The following is a 17,070-nucleotide window of genomic DNA, read 5'->3' as shown; positions in this document are numbered from 1 at the left end:
ATCAAAATCACATTCCTTTTCTCAGCTACACAGATGTAAATGTATAAAAAATATATATATATTAAAATATATAAAAATACACTGGTTCAACTCCTCCATTATAAATGCAGATTTTGGGGAGGGGTTGCCTTTCATGCCAATAATTCTGATTTGCTCCTTTTCTCCATCCCACATTAAAAAAAAACCTAATTAAAATATCCTTATTTATGATAATCTGAGGTGAGAGCTCTGTGAAAGCTCTGTGAGACACCCTCACATCCTCAGAGGTGCAGGAAAAAGGAGAATTTACCTTCTCACTGCCAGCCAAATCCACCAGGTAAAGCTTCCCACTGAGTTTCTTCTCCGTTTCCACGTTCTCCTGTTTGATGTTGATGAGGAAGATGCTGTGGCTCCTCGAGCTGTGCTCATTCATATCTGAAATCACAAGGTTATTTTGTTAAAATGCCTTTCAAACCCACGGAATTCCCAAATCCCAGAGAAGCTGGGCAGGTCTCGGTGTAACTCTGAAGTTTTCATTCCAAACACACAATTAAATTAAAATTCTGAGTGGTTTTTATTGCTTGGGCAGGTAAAAATCCCCCTTTGCCCAGGTCACAGGTGAGACACAGGTTCAGCCTGCACTGATTTGAGGTTTGATTGTAACCATGTCATGCTGGAATTTCATAAAACAGCAAAAAGAAAATACTAAAAAAATCACTTTCACATCTGTTTTCTCCATTTTCTGTTACCATAAACCCACCACCACCTTTCCCCCCTTCCATCAATACTCAGGTTTATCTGATTTCCCTTTATCTCCAAATTCAGGGGGTTTTTTTCCCAGTTCTCTCTTTGCCATTTCAGCCCAGTAAAATACATTTATCAAAAGTTCTCTGTGAGCACCAAAAGCAACAGGCAAAAGGTGAATTTGGGTATTTTTGTTAGAGAAAATAGCAGAAACAGCAGGAGGAAATGTTACTCAGAATAAATTTCTACCAGTATGATGGCAAAAAAGCAATATAATATCTACCAAAGAAAGTAGGCAAAGTCAGAGAACAGAAAGGAGTTACCCAGGGCATCAAAAGAAATCAAATTAAAATTAAAAATAAAAACACAAATATACACAAAATACCAACCCACAATCAAGAATATTATTCTATTCTATTCTATTCTATTCTATTCTATTCTATTCTATTCTATTCTATTCTATTCTTATTAGATATAGTATATTATTAATACTAATTAATATTATTTAGTTAGCATATCCTTCATATCACAATAACAATAATTGTAATGATATAATAATTATTATAGTAATAATTACAACTTTATCCTATATTATATAATATTAATAGAATATTAATATTATATGTTATATTATTACTATAGTATTCTATACCATTATGTATATTATATTATATTATATTATATTATATTATATTATATTATATTATATTATATTATATTTAGAATAATAATTTTATAATAAATAGGAAATTATTCATATTATAATAATATATAATATATTATTTTATTTATGTATAAAATTATAGTTTATATGTAATGTAATATATATTATATGATATAAAATGATATAAAATGATATGATATAAAATGATATAAAATGATATGACATGATATATAATATATGATGAATATATTAATATAATATAATATAATATAATATAATATAATATAATATAATATAATATAATATAATATAATATAACTTTATTTTATTTTATAAACTGAGGTTCTGCCAAATACACTGCTTGCACCAGGGACATCTTCCAGTATAAATTTGGGAAGAGGTCCTTTAATCCCCACTCATGCAACACAAAATCAACAAGTCTGGATTATTTTGGGGTTTAATTCCTGAAGATTCATTTGTTTTGCCATCACTGGAACCCAATCCAAGGCTGGGATAAACGTGCAGAGGTTGGAAAGAGCCCTGCTGCTGTTGGACCAGGGAATTACAGCCCAAAGGAAAATGTAACTCCATCATTTCAGCTCTTTATCATCCCAAAACATCTCCACCTTGAGCACCCATCCCTGCTGTGATGTTTAATTTAATAAATTAAATTAATTTAAATGAATAAATGCCATTTAATGCCAGCCAGAATTCCCAGTTGGGAGCTGAAGGTCGGCGGAGCCTCTGCACAAGAGCACGGCCCGTGAACTGAAATTGCAGCAATTCCAGCGTGAAATCACCCCCAGAGTGACTCCAGGTCCCTGAGGGACAGGAGGGAGCAATAAATCCCTTGGGAATTCCAGAGAATTCCAGGGACACTCACTTGTCACGGCCACGTGCCGGTTGGCCTTCCCCTCGTCGATGACATCCAGAACTTCCTCAGGACTGGACACAAACCTTTCTGTACAGCCCTGGGGACAGGCAAGGGGGAATCAGGAATTCAGCACAAGGAACACAATCCTCAGGAGAACCAGGATCCCATGGGAACCTCGGAGAGGCAATGGACCCAAACTCGCCCCAGGGTGACTTCCAGGGGAAATTTGGGAGCCAATTTTTTTCCACAGGATTTTCCACAGTGAAATCTGGACACACAGCATGAAATTTTCCACAGAAAACATGGAATGATACAATATATCTTCTTAGTTTGGGTTGGATTTCATACCCAATTTTCTCCCTCAAATTACAAGCTAAAGTGCAAAGTCCTTCTCTCCTAACGCAATATTACTGAATAAATTATTTTATCAATTTCTTTTTGCTCCTCGAGCTGAGAATAAACAGAAAAATATTATATATACATTATTTAGGCTCACATATGTTCGTATCAAGCATATTGCATTCAAGTGAGGGCCCAGAAAGTCATAAAACAAATTCCTAACCCAACCAATCTGTTCTGAACTATTGAAGATTACAGCATCCACGCTGCAAAATATTAAAGAACAAAATTCCTCAAGTTGTTCCCTTTCATATCTGACATGAAAGGGGAATATGAATACTTAAAATTTAACAGCATCCTAACAAAATGGCAATGTTCAAAGTCAGGAGAATAAAACAAACACGATTCAAACCCATTAATATTTCAGGGAACTTGTTTAAACCCAGGAACCAACACAACTTGAACATTTCAAGGCTTCAAACAGGAGTTGAATTATTTCAGCAAACACAGTGGATGCAAATGGAAATTTGTAAAGAAATGCATTTGTGGGCAAGAATGAAAAGCTGAAGATGAAATTATTCTTTTACCTTAACATAGGGGACTCTGTTTTTATCTTCATGTACAGCGAGGTTTGTCTTTGACACTGGAGAAAGACGTGGAGATCATCAGGAATAATGCAGAGGTAATAAATAAAGTGTCAGCTCCAGGCATGACAGACACATTTTGGGGATGGGAATTTGTAAATGAGATCAGCATCCCCCACTCCTTAGGAACCTCCAGCATTCCTGACACACAGAAATTGCTTCCTGCTCTGTCAATCTTGGACCTGTTCATTGAAATTTAACTTTGGGGCACAAAAGCTTTTGTTTATTGCTTGGGTGAATTAAATAAACCCAGACTAAGCTGGGTTTTGGCAAAGCAGAAGAGACAGGAGAGCAGCCTGGAATTCAGAGCAGATCAGAGCCACATTTGCAGACATTTCTACCTTTACAGACATTTCTACATTTACAGATATTTCTACCTTTGCAGACATTTCTACCTTTGCAGACATTTCTACATTTAAAGACATTTCTACATTTACAGATATTTCTACCTTTGCAGACATTTCTACCTTTGCAGACATTTCTACCTTTGCAGACATTTCTGCATTTGCAGCCATTTCTACATTTAAAGACATTTCTGCATTTGCAGATATTTCTACATTTAAAGACATTTCTACATTTAAAGACATTTCTGCATTTGCAGATATTTCTACATTTAAAGACATTTCTACCTTTGCAGACATTTCTACCTTTGCAGCCATTTCTGTCCTCACACTAATTACCAAAATCCACTTTTATTAACGCGCGACACGCAGAGGCAGAGCCGTGAGCTGTGAAAGAAGCAGCTCCTCCCCACCAGACTGCCTGACAGATCATTCTAAAGCACCCCCTGCCTTTTGAAATAAAGTTTTCCTTGAAGAACACCCATTGCCAAGGAGGCCCAGCCCTGCCTGGCAGGCTGTGAAATTCACAGCAAAGCTCGTGCTCTGCAGGGGCAGCTGCACAGGAGACACATCAGATGATTGGAACTGCAACATTCTCGGGTTTAAATTTAATCCCCTCCCAAATAAAGTCACTTTTTCCCCCCAGGCTTTGGTTCCAAGCTTTGGATGAAGCCAAGGCAGCCACGTAAGAAACACAGAACTTACCATCGAGCAGGTCCCTTATTTTGTCCAGATAGATCTCAAAGTAGGAAACCTAATGAAATAATCACAAACATCACAGATTTAAACCTTGCTGATTTCATATCTTGCTGTCTCTGTGTTTCCATCACTGTCAAAGCACCAAACTAAAAATAAAACCCCGCCTCCCACACAAGTTTGGATTCCATCTTTCACGGGAACACGTTTGTATCTTGAGTGATTTACAAGCCATTGATCTCCCTCCATTTATCAATGATTCATCAGGAAAGTACACAAAAAAAAACCTGCAGGAAAACCTTTTTTTTTTTTATTTTATTTTATTTTTTTTTGGTAAATAGGCAAAATTGACAAAAAATATTGAACTGAATCAAACCAATGCAGCTCCTGCCATATCTGTGCAGGGTCAGGTTTGAGGATTGTAAAAATTGGTTTTCACCTCCCCCCCCCCCCAAAAACCAGAGACCACCTTTACCATTACAATTTCCACAAGCCTCAGCAATATATATTAAATTAAAGTTTTAAATGAAGCTCATGTGATAGTTCTGCCTTGACTCAAATCCAAGGAAGAAAATGAAAATGAGATTTGCTGTAACAAAGAGAAACAATTGTCCTCAAAAAAAAAACAAAAAACAAAAAAAAAAAGGGAGGAGAATGATTGAATGAATGAGTTCCTTAATAAAAGGGGATTTGACTCACAGAGGAAACAGAAATATGTGAAGGGACTAGGCCTAACCCTTCCCTAATTAAGGTTTATCCAGATGTTTGTCCAGATTATTTAGCTGGAATAGCACATGTCAATAAACTCCTGGTTTAGTCCTGGTAAAGTCTCATTTTCTCTCATCTGAAAAATAATGTCAGGGCTTTTTATACAGATGAGTTGAACTTTCCAGGTAAAACTGCCATTAAATACAGATATATTTTGAATTTTTGCCTTCTCCATTTAAAGCTCTTCTCTGGACCAGCTGATTCCAACAGCCCAGTTAGGCCAGACTTAATATTTTACATCGAAAACCAACACTCCTACAGAGCAGAGACCAAATTCTAAATGGATATCTAAACAGAGAGGGAGAGGGGAAAAAAATGTTTTTATTATTAATTTCCAGTGCTGGTCCAGTCCTGAGTGTGCCAGTTTGGTTAAACCCTGCCAGAACATTTCTCTCCCTGACAGCTCCTTGTCCCTGCTGCCCAGGGAGCTTTCCTGGGAGAAATTCATCAGCTCTGCTGGGAAACCTCTGGAAAAATCCCAGGATTTATGGGGCAGGCCAGGAATTTCCTGCAGCTTGGGGTCCTCATCTGTCAGCACCCAAGGGCTTCTTGTGTGGAACTGCAGCAGCCACCAAAAGCTTTCCAGAGTAGGGAATCAGTGTGGAAATTCAGAGAGGTTTCTCTATATTTTACAGTCTAATGTCTCTGTATTTCATGGTGCATTTGTAATATTTCTTCTGTCTGTACCTCCTTGTACCCAATACAGAGCTGAGCCCTTCCAGGAGCTGGTTCAGAGGTACAAGATGATTAAAATAAACACACAAATATTCTCCTGGGAGCACTCCAAGGGATTTAATGCAAACAGCACTAGAAAGTCACTTATCTCTAAAGGCACAAAAAGGACAGGCAGCTCTGCTCTCAGCAGGAGAAGGGACAGTGGCTTCACATCTACCTGTGCTCAGCTACTCAAATATTTAGGTCTGGTTTAGTTTTGGGGCAGGGATGACACAGAAAACTCCTTTTCCCTGCAATCCATGGTGATTTTACTGATGTCTGCTTGGAAAGAAGCTGCAGCCTGACCTCAGCTCTGCCAGAGGGAGCAGAGCCCCCCACAGCTGAGAGCTCCCCAGGACCCCGGATGGGCAGCGGGAATTAAAGGTCAGTCCCAAACATCTGGGAGCTCACATGGCTGGGATCAAGGGAAGGACATGGAAAAACATTGGACCACCATCAGAAGGAGCCCCATGAACCAGGAATTCAAAAATCACTTCTGAACATCCTTCCATGGATTGCTGGACCTTTCCCCACTTTCAATCCCTCGTCCTGGAGATGGATGTCAGGATTTTCCCAAATGTCCTGTGGCTCCATGGGATTTATGGTCAGAACCAGCAGGCTCCAGTCTCTGGAGGAGCTGCAGAAAATCAATATTTGGCTGCCCAAAGCGTGGTTCCAGCAAACCTGAGCAGGACACACACTCCAGAAAAAAAATCCAAGTAGTTGCTTGAGGTGATTTCTAGGATTTCAGTAACAAATACTGGAATTTGCACTGTAAAAAAGGGATGGAGGGAGGGAAAAAAAGCAAACCCCAAACCCACATCCCAAGGCAGATTTCCCACGGGCTTCCTGCCACTTCCAAGCCTTTACATAACGTGTCACTCCACATTTACCTTTATGTGGAACTCCAGGTTCTCGTCCATGGAGTAGATGTGATCAAAGATGTCGTGTGCGATCCTGGGGATGATTCCCATCAGCTGAGGGTCGTGCAGCTTCCCCTGTGGACACAAAACCCCAAAATTTCTTCCTCAGGGAGCAGACAGGAGGGAGATTTATCCAAATATTCCTCTTCCAGAAAGTCTGTGTTACAGCCCCGTGTCCTGGCGGAGCTTAACACCAACACTGTGAAGCATTTCCCATTTCCCATTTCACACAAAATCCCCCGTAACAGCTTTACCAAGAGGATTTACTATTTCTTCAACTCCAGACTACTTTTTTTTTTTTTTCCCCCCTTCCACAACACACTTTAGCAACTTTACAAGAGGATGTTGGGATTAAAGCTGAATATAGACTGGATTCCACTTGGAAACGACAGCTTTTTCCTTTATTCAAGGAGAAAAACAGCGGCTTCTCCACGGTCATTCCCTTTATCACCACTTGTAAATCTGAATATAAATTGGCTTTAGGAGATCTTTCCCAGGCCATGTGGAAGCACCAGCTCAAGCCCTGCAGATATTTTGATTTAATTACACCCAGAGCTGGTGGATTACTCAGGATTGTGCCATCTGTGAGGCCTGAGCCAGTGATTTTTCCCTCTCCTGCTTAATTAGACATCACTGATTGCATCCTCCAGGAATGCAGATTTTCCCAAGGCCCTGGGGCTCCTGTTGTCCTTTATCCTGCAGCTTGGGTGGTTTGCCTGTGGGAATTGTGGAGCAAAACCTGAAGCCAGCAAAGCTCGGTCTTAACTTCCACAGAGCCCAGCTTTGCTGGGCTGAGCTGCTCCAGGACACGGACAGGGGAGGAGCAGCCTCGTGCAAGGAGGAAATCCTTGAATTTCTGCTGGAATGTCTAAATATCTTCTAGCTGACCCCAAAAAAACAAACCCAAACCACAGGAAAACCCTTCTAGGTGGCCCAAAAGAGCCCAAAAGCACAGGAAAATCCTTCTAGGTAATCCAAAAGAGCCCAAAACCACAGGAAAACCCTTCTAGCTGACCCCAAAACATCCCAAAACTACAGGAAAATCCTTCTCTGTGACCCAAAAAAACCCCAAACCACAGGAAAACCCTTCTAGCTGACCCCAAAACATCCCCAAACCACAGGAAAACCCTTCTGGGTGATGCAAAAGAAACCTCAAACCACAAGAAAATCCTTTTGGGTGACCCCAAAACATCCCCAAACCACAGGAAAACCCTTCCAGGTGACCCAAAAGAACCCAAAATCACAGGAAAACCCTTCCAAGTGACCCCAAAACATCCCCAAATCACAGGAAAACCCTTCTAGGTAACACAAAACATTACCAAACCACAGGAAAACCCTTTCAGGTGACCCAAAAGAGCCCAAAACCACAGGAAAATCATTCTCTGTGACTCAAGTGCCCCAAACCACAGTAAAATCCCTCTAGATGACCCAAAAGAAACCTCAAATCACAGGAAATCCCTTCTGGGTGACCCCAAAACATCCCCAAGCCACAGGAAAACCTTTCTGGGTGACCCCAAGACATCCCCAAGCCACAGGGAAACTCTTCCAGGTGACCCAAAAGAGCCCAAAATCACAGGAAAACTCTTCCAGGTGACCCCAAAACATCCCCAAATCACAGGAAAACCCCTCTGGGTGACCCCAAAACATCCCCAAACCACAGGAAAACCCTTCTGGGTGACCCAAAACATCCCCAAAACACAGGAAAACCCTTCTGGGTGACCTCAAAACATCCCCAAACCACAGGAAAACCCTTCTGGGTGACCCAAAAAACCCCAAACCACAGGAAAACCCCTCTGGGTGACCCCAAAACATCCCCAAGCCGAACATTCCCAAATCCCTTTTCTCCACGTTTCTCCCAGCTCGGAGCTGCAGAGTTCTGCCTTTCCCAGGTCACTTTCCCAGGGAATTCCTCTCCTTCCCCCCAAACTGATTCCCCCTGTACCTCCATGGTGTGGGTTTTTCCTGATGAGGTTTGTCCATAAGCAAAGATTGTGCCGTTGTAACCTTCCAGGACATCTGCAAGAAGAAGGAAAACAATTAAAAATCCTTCAGGGCATCCCCACACTGAATTATCAGCGATTTTCAACTCTGCACGGGGTTGAAGCTGAAATAGGAAGGTTTGTGCAAGAAAAATTGGGGGGAAAAGTGAGATACTGAACTAATTTTAAGCCAAAAAAAAATAAATTCATAGTGAAATCTAAATTAGAGAATTGTAGGATTATTATAATTATTATTATTACTATTATTACTACTATTATTACCAATTTTATAATTTCTATTACTATTATTACTATTATTATTATGATTATTACTATTACTATCATTACAATTATTATTTCTATTACTATTATTACTATCATTATTACTATTATTATTGCTATTGCTATTATTACTATTAATATTATTACTATGATTATAACCATTATTATTTCTATTACTACAATTACTATCATTGTTACTATTATTACTGTTGCTATTATTACTATTACTATTATTACTATGATTATTACCATTATTATTTCTATTACCATTATTATTACTATGACTATTACTATCACAATTACTATGATTATTACTATTACTACTATGATTATTACCATTATTATTTCTATTACTATGATTATTATCATTATTATTACCATTACTATTTATTATTATTACTATTACTACTATTACTATTACATTATTATTTCAATTAGTATCATTATTGCTATCATTATTACTATTATTATTACTATATTATTACTATTGTTGCTATTTCTATTATTATTATTATTATTATTATTATTATTATTACTACTATTTTCCTGGGGGAAAAGTATCTCTGGACATCACAAATCATCCAATACATCTGAGGAACAAGGGAAAGGAAAAAAAGCATTGAAAACCAGGAGGGACCTTGGAGAAAATGAAACAAATTCACAGATATTCCTTATTAGAAACTTCTCATTCCATTTTCCACCTCTGGATCACAGCCTCATTCATTTCCCAAGGCAAAGCAAGGGGAAAGTCAAATGAATTTGAAAATCAGCTGCTCCCAGGGCAGAATGAATAATCTGATTTTGGGTTCACATAGAAAAATGTTGATTTTCCAGTGGTTAATGCCCATTTCCAGCAATCTGGGAGGGCTGTAAAATTGTATTTGGGATGTTTCCCATCCTCTGGATCTCAATTATAAAATTATATTCAATTAAATATTAACATTAAATTAAATAATTAAATATAAATTAGATTAAATGAAGATTTCAGGCAGAGAATTGATTAATAAAAATAAAAAATTCCAGCAAAAAAAAAATTAAATTAATTAAATTATTTATATTATATTATATTATATTATATTATATTATATTATATTATATTATATTATATTATATTATATTTATCTATAATATTAAATATAATATTTATAAAATTAATACATTATCTTCTATATATAATATAGATATATATTATAGATTATATATATTATATACCTTAGATACGAATATAATATAGATATATATTATATATTATATATAAATATAATATATATTTACATATTAAATTAAATTGAATTACATATTTTATTTCCTATTAATTAAATTCTATTATTTACACAAATACACAAATTATCTCCTTATTTGCATCTCCATGTAGGTGCTGCAGACAGGAAGGAAGATTAAATAAATACATCAGAAAAACAGAATTCAGACCAATTTCTGCTCTCCAACATCAAAATCATTTCCCCTCTGCCCCTTCCCCCATCACCTGGGCTACCCCAGCTTGATCAGAGTGAGCCAAACGATTTCCTGCAGAGCTGCTCCCAGGATTTGGAGCAGGAGCCCGAAAAAAGCAGAATAAAAACCAAGGGCCAGAGTTTGGAGGGCACAGGGACACCCCAAAGGGCCAGGGAACAAGGAGGGCTCTGCTCAAAACCCCTGGGATGCTGCAGCCCCATCCCAGATCCAGCCCCGAGCTCCAGGGGTGTTTGGGCAGGCTCCTGGGGGGATTTTTGGGGTTTTGAGGATGCTGTGGGTGCTGTCCAGCTCAGCACATTCACAATTTTATCAATCTCACCAAGGATGGATCATCCAGCACCAAGTGTGAGTTCAGTGCTCACATGGGGAGGACGGACCGTGATTGAAATGCACCCAAAAAAAATTGATTGTCGAGTGAAAACCCTGAAATTCCCAGAGCTGGTGGAGGTTTTGTTCCAAGGAGCAGGGTGTTTTCCACGAGGAACCTGTGTTCCCATTCCAGTTCTAGATGCAAACTCTCTGCATGCAAAGCAACTCCCACACCAGGCCCTTCCACACCCTCCTGCAATGATCCAATTTTCCAGATATTCCACGCTCCCCCTGGACTGACCTGCACCAAAAACACTCTTTTTGCCCCTTATATCCCCAAACCCACGTGTTTGTGTGGAATAACAAAGAGAGAATACAGAACAATGACCTCAATTCCTTCAGCTCTTTCCTTTGGGCCTTTTTTCTCACACAGCAAAATAAAAACCCATAAAAAAATGAAATATTTGGAATTACTTATGCTAAACTCTCCTTCAGACATCCAAATATTCATTATCCAGCGTTTAAACAGCTTGAGGGCACAGAAAACATCCTTTTCCCTGCCTTTAGGAGGGATAATAAACAAAGGGAACACCTACCTTTGACAATCTGCTTGGCACAGGCATTATAAACTTGCTCCTGGGTTGTGTTAGGAGGTAAAACCCTGTCAAAGACGTAGGGCTTCCCTTGCTGCAAACAGAGGAGAAACTCCATGAGAAAAAGAACATTTCATGCACTTTACCATGCTGGTTGAACAGCCTGAAATGCAGAATTTCCCACTGAGGAAATGCTCTCGTGCAGTGCATTCTGTGGGCTGAACAGATGTGATATTTTGGCTGCTCCAAACCCAGTTTTTTTCTAAAAAATAAAATAAAATAAAATTGGCTGGCAAATAAAAGGTGGCATATGTTCCCTATGTGCTCACATTGGGGTCACAGCCATGGATGTGGGACACAATCAGCCAGAACAGCAGCTGGGTATTTCCTTCCTACTCCTGGGAATTATGGGGGAATAGTCATTAAATACTGGGGGAAAAAACATGTAAATATTGGGGAATAATCCTGTAAATATTGGGGAATAATCCGGTAAATACTGGGGGGAAAACCATGTAAATATTGGGGAATAATCCTGTAAATATTGGGGAACAATCCTGTAAATATTGGGGAATAACACTGTAAATACTGGGGGAAAACCATGTAAATATTGGGGAAATAATCCTGTAAATACTGGGGGAATAAACCTGGAAATACTGGGAGAAAAACTATGTAAATATTGGGGAACAATCCTGTAAATACTGGGGGAATAACACTGTAAATATCGGGGGGAAATTCTGCAAACATTGGGGAATAATCCTGTAAATATTGGGGGAAAAATAAAGTAAATATTGGGGGAAAAATCCTGTAAATATTGGGGGAAAAAACATGTAAATATTGGGGAATAATCCTGTAAATATTGGGGAGAAAACCATGTAAATATTGGGGAATAATCCTGTAAATACTGGGGAGAAAACCATGTAAATATTGGGGAATAATCATGTAAATACTGGGGGAATAACACTGTAAATACTGGGGGGAAACCATGTAAATATTGGGGAATAATCCTGTAAATACTGGGGAAATAATCTTGTAAATATTGGGGGAAAACCGTGTAAATATTGGGGGAAAAAATCCTGTAAATACTGGGGGAATAACCATGTAAATATTGGGGAATAATCCTGTAAATATTGGGGAAATCCATGTAAATACTGGGGGAATAACACTGTAAATATTGGGGGGAAAACCATGTGAATACTGGGGAATAATTCTGTAAATATTGGGGAACAATCCTGTAAATATTGGGGGAAAATCCTGTAAATATGGGGGGAATAATCCTGTAAATATTGGTGAAGAGTTAGGCAAATATTGGGGAAATATCCATATAAATATCAGAGGAATAACCCTGTAATACTGGGGAAATCAGCCTGTAAATATTGGGGGAATAACCCTGTAAATATCAAGGGAATCATCCTGTAAATATTGAGAGAATTATAAATACTGGGGGAATAGCCATGAAAATCTTGGGGCAATGACCCTGTAAATATTGAGAGAATTATAAATACTGGGGGAATAGCCATGAAAATCTTGGGGCAATGACCCTGTAAATATTGAGAGAATTATAAATACTGGGGGAATAGCCATGAAAATCTTGGGGCAATGACCCTGTAAATATTGAGAGAATTATAAATACTGGGGGAACATCCATGAAAATCTTGGGGCAATGACCCTGTAAATATTTGCAGAAGCTTTGCTGTTCACTCCCACAAACCAGTGAGAGCTGAGCTGTAAGAAAATCCCAGAGCTGAGAGAAAATCAAGTTTGCAGGTCCTGACTCCTGCTGAGCCCAAGGTGACCCAGAATTGTCCCAGCACAGTCCCAGCACCCTGCTGGTTTCATTTCCATGCTGGACACACAACTGTGGCACCGAAAGCTTTGGAGCCAAAGCAGGCAGCCCATCCCAGCTGGGCAACCTCAGCTTGGATTTTATTCCAAAATCGCTGGGGTTTTCATCCTCAGTGCCCTGATGTTGTGTGGGAAGTGCTCCCCAGTGACATTTTGGGTGGGACTGGTGGCACCCCTGAGCTCCCTGATTCCCAGGGACTGACATTCCCACATGGATACACCGCGTAGCGCTCCCGGAAAACCTCGATGCTGTCATTGCTTACAAGCCAAACACGCACACCACCCAAAAACAGCTTTGTGTGACACTTCAAAGGGCAAGCAATGCTTCAGCCAGAGCTCTGCTCCCCCCAGCCCCATCCCCAGCACGACATTGGCGTTTAAAACACGAATCCTGAACCCAGAAACGGCTCCTTCCCACCTCCCACCGAAGCTCTCGGTGCTCCCCCTTTCCCAGACACCGCTAACGAGGTCCCCAGAGCTGGGGAGGTGGCTGGAACCCAATTCCAGCTCTGGGAGGTGCCACCAGTGCCACTGGCAGCAGCTGATCCAAGGTTCTGCTCCATTAACCACATTTGTCACGTTTTGATTCCATTCTGGGAGCTTCCCCCCTGCTGCTCCTCCAGCCCGGGGAAAGGAGGCAGGGAGGGCTCTGCCTGTGGTGGGTGCTCCTGTTTCACCCGGGCTTTTGGAGATCCAGGATGAGAAGGCCATTGCCAGGTGCTTTAGGATGTAATTCCTGGGTTTTACAAGCGCCCCTTTGGAAGACCCGAGCCTGGAGAGGTGACTCCCGATTCCAGATCTTCCCCCACACAACTCCACTCCCAGGAAATTGGGGGGACCAGCCAGCCCCAACCCCAAATTCTGTCTCTCCACGGCTTCCCACACCGGGATGCTCCAGCCAGCCAAAGCTCTGCACTCCCAGCACGAGCAGGGCTGCCCAAATATTCCAGAACCACTTCCCAGAGTCTCAGAATTTTCCCTCTTTACCCCCATTTCGCTCATCCAGGCAGCAAGGCCAAAGATCCCACAGCTACTCAAACATCCATTAAATTTAATTCCCTTCAGAGCTGAGGCTCTGACAGCTGCCAGTGCCTCATCCCAGGGCAAACCCTGCTCAATCCAGCCCTCGCTCAGAGCATCCCACGCCTGGAGAGAGCCTCAAAAAGGAGCAATTCCATCCCAATTGTGCCCCAGGCACTGCCCATGAGTGGGGTTTTATCTGCCCCAGGCTGCAAAGCTGCAAATGTAAAAACACTGACCCAGAAACGTGCTCCACAGGTGAGGTTTCCTCCTCAGGGGTTTGGTTTGGGAGGCTGGAAATATCTGAAGGAAATACAGGAATGTGGGGGATCACAGAGCATCTGACTGCACAAAATGTGGGGTTTTGGGGAGGGCTTTTGGGCTTTAAATCCACGCTGATCCTCATTCTTTGTCCAGGAGTTCTTGGTTGGATCCCTGATGTTGGAGAAATGTTGGGATTTTCCTGTGTCACCCCAGCCCAGCCTTCCTGCTGTGCCCCCTGCTCCTCACTGCCACATCCACACAGCTTTTTTTGGGGTTTGTTTGTGTTATTATTGTAATTCCCTAAATTTCTGACTGGTCTTTCTCAAAGACAACAAAAGTCACATCCCCCCTGCAAAGGCAGCACCCTCCAGATCCAAAGGGTTTGTCCCAAAACAGAAGGGAGGGACCACAAAAATCCCAATTTCCAGCGTGTTCCCTACTTCCTTTCTCCCTGTTGTCACCTTCAGAAGTGACACAACTGCTTTCATTTTCATTTTTTCCAAATGTAACTCATCCTGCATTAAATACCAAAATCAGGAAGTAATTCAAGCAATAAACAGCCAGAAATAAAAATGTTCTTTTCTGAGCCATGCCAACGATTTTCTCTGTGCACCTCCATCTATTATTTTCCAAACTTTCTCCTGACACTCAGTGTATTATCTGCCATCCATAAATCACATTTCCCTTCCTCCCAGCAGTCCCCCTGACAATCTGTTCCATTAACTTGTGCCACTGCTGCATAATGGCTGGGATAAGTGCTCTGATCCACCCACACAATTCCTGCTCAAGTTGTATTGACAGCCAGAGAGATTCTGCTCTGGGCCCTGGATACCACCAGGAATTCTATTCAGGCATATTGATAATTGTTATTTCACTTCTTTGGTTTCCTATTGGGTTTAAAGGCATTTAAGAATAGAATAGAATAGAATAGAATAGAATAGAATAGAATAGAATAGAATAGAATAGAATAGAACAGAATAGATAAAGTAAAATAATAAAAAATAAAATAAAATATATAATATAAAATAAAACATAATATAAAATAAAATATAACATAATATAGAATAGAATAAAATAGACTAGAATAAAATAGAATAAAATAAAATAAAAAATAAAATAGACTAGAATAAAATAGAATAAAATAAAATAAAATAATAAAAAATAAAAAATAAAATAAAATAAAACATAATATAAAATATAACATAATATAAAATAAAATATAAAATAAAATATAACATAATATAGAATAGAATAAAATAAAGTAGAATAAAATGGAATAAAATGGAATAAAATAGAATAAAATAAAATAGAATAAAATAGAATAAAATAGAATAAAATAAAATAAATTTCACAAGCACAAAAAGGATTTTCACCATAAATCCCAAATTTACCAAAGCAACATCTCAGAGCAGCGCTGTCACCAGAAGCTACTGCAGTCTCAGTTAAAGAAATTAAAGACAACCAAATGCATTTCCTGGTTTGAAAAATAAATAAATCAACCTCAGCTCCCCCGAATTGCCCAGAGAGAGGCAATGAGGAGAGCCCAGTGCTCAGAGCTGCCTGCTAAGGGTGAGAATTCCTAAAGGAATTCCAGGATAAATCCCCTGTGAGCCTCAGGGTGGATTCCCAGGTTGGGATGTGAAGGGAGGTGAGAATTCACCTTCAGGCATCTGAATCCAGATCCCAGATCCATCCCCTCCCACAAAAAAAAACCTTATAAAAACCATGGGCAAGGGGAGATGGCTCAGAACAGAATTCCCAACTTCTTGAGCAGAAATTATCAACAAAATGCTGGGTTTCTTTGATTTTGGAGGGCTGGGAGGAGGCATTTGAGTGTGATGAGGGATTCCAGCCTGAAACCATCCCCCAGAATCAGATTCTCACAGGTCACAGGAGCACAGAGGCAGCAGGGGGACCCCGAGAAGGTTCCCAGAGCAGCTGGGGCTGCCCCTGGATCCCTGGAATGTCCAAGGCCAGGTTGGATGGGGTTTGGAGCAGCCTGGGACAGCGAAAGGTGTCCCTGGATAGGATTTAAAGTCCCTCCAACCCCAAAACAGTCTGGGCTGCTCTGAGCCATGGCAGGATCACACAGGATCAGAGGATGGAGAGTCAGGGATCTAAGGAGGATCCAACAGGGGGTGAAAAGCCTCAGCTCTCAGCAGCTGCTGCTCTGGCCATGGCCCATCAGCACAGTCCCAACCTCTCCCAAAATTCCTTCCCAACTCCTTTTCCAGGTTCAGGGGCTCACTCCATGTGCGTCTGTGCCCCACCAAAGTGTGGCTGAAGGTCACAAAGTCCCCGTGCCCCAGGTCACAAAGCCCCTGTGCCCACCCTGGAGATGCCAGGAGCTTTGGGAGGGCACCAGGAGGGTTTTTTTCCCCACTGCCTGCATCCCCTTTGATCATAAATAAATAAAAAGCTTTACCCTCTGAGCCAAGCATCCCTTGGGGATGCAGAAACCTCCCAGCTCAGCCTGAAGCCCTTGGCTCTGCTGAATCGCTGTCACTGTCACCCCTGGCTCAGTGTGTGGTGCTGGATTTTAATTATTAATGGTTTATAAATTTATTAAGTGTTTATAACAGTTGGTTGCTCCCAAACACCTTTCCCCCTAAAAGGGAA

At 40.4% G+C, this 17,070-nt stretch overlaps 1 protein-coding gene across 1 annotated transcript in view; it reads right to left on the bottom strand.

Moving 5' to 3' along the window:
* Positions 1 to 17,070, bottom strand: part of KIF5C (kinesin family member 5C) — a 68,226-nt gene that overhangs the window by 33,119 nt on the left and 18,037 nt on the right. Inside the window, exons 2-8 of the mRNA XM_086898254.1 lie at positions 11,329 to 11,419; positions 8,629 to 8,702; positions 6,657 to 6,761; positions 4,291 to 4,339; positions 3,188 to 3,243; positions 2,271 to 2,358; positions 290 to 414 (exon numbers count right to left, since the gene is read on the bottom strand). Coding sequence (XP_086754380.1) covers positions 290 to 414; positions 2,271 to 2,358; positions 3,188 to 3,243; positions 4,291 to 4,339; positions 6,657 to 6,761; positions 8,629 to 8,702; positions 11,329 to 11,419 — 588 coding nt within the window. The remainder of the gene's footprint in view (positions 1 to 289; positions 415 to 2,270; positions 2,359 to 3,187; positions 3,244 to 4,290; positions 4,340 to 6,656; positions 6,762 to 8,628; positions 8,703 to 11,328; positions 11,420 to 17,070) is intronic.

The sequence above is a fragment of the Cyanistes caeruleus genome, chromosome 7 (assembly GCF_971803275.1).
Source record: "Cyanistes caeruleus chromosome 7, bCyaCae1.hap1.1, whole genome shotgun sequence".
Lineage (NCBI taxonomy): Eukaryota > Metazoa > Chordata > Aves > Passeriformes > Paridae > Cyanistes > Cyanistes caeruleus.
This window is presented reverse-complemented; position numbering and strand designations above follow the sequence as displayed.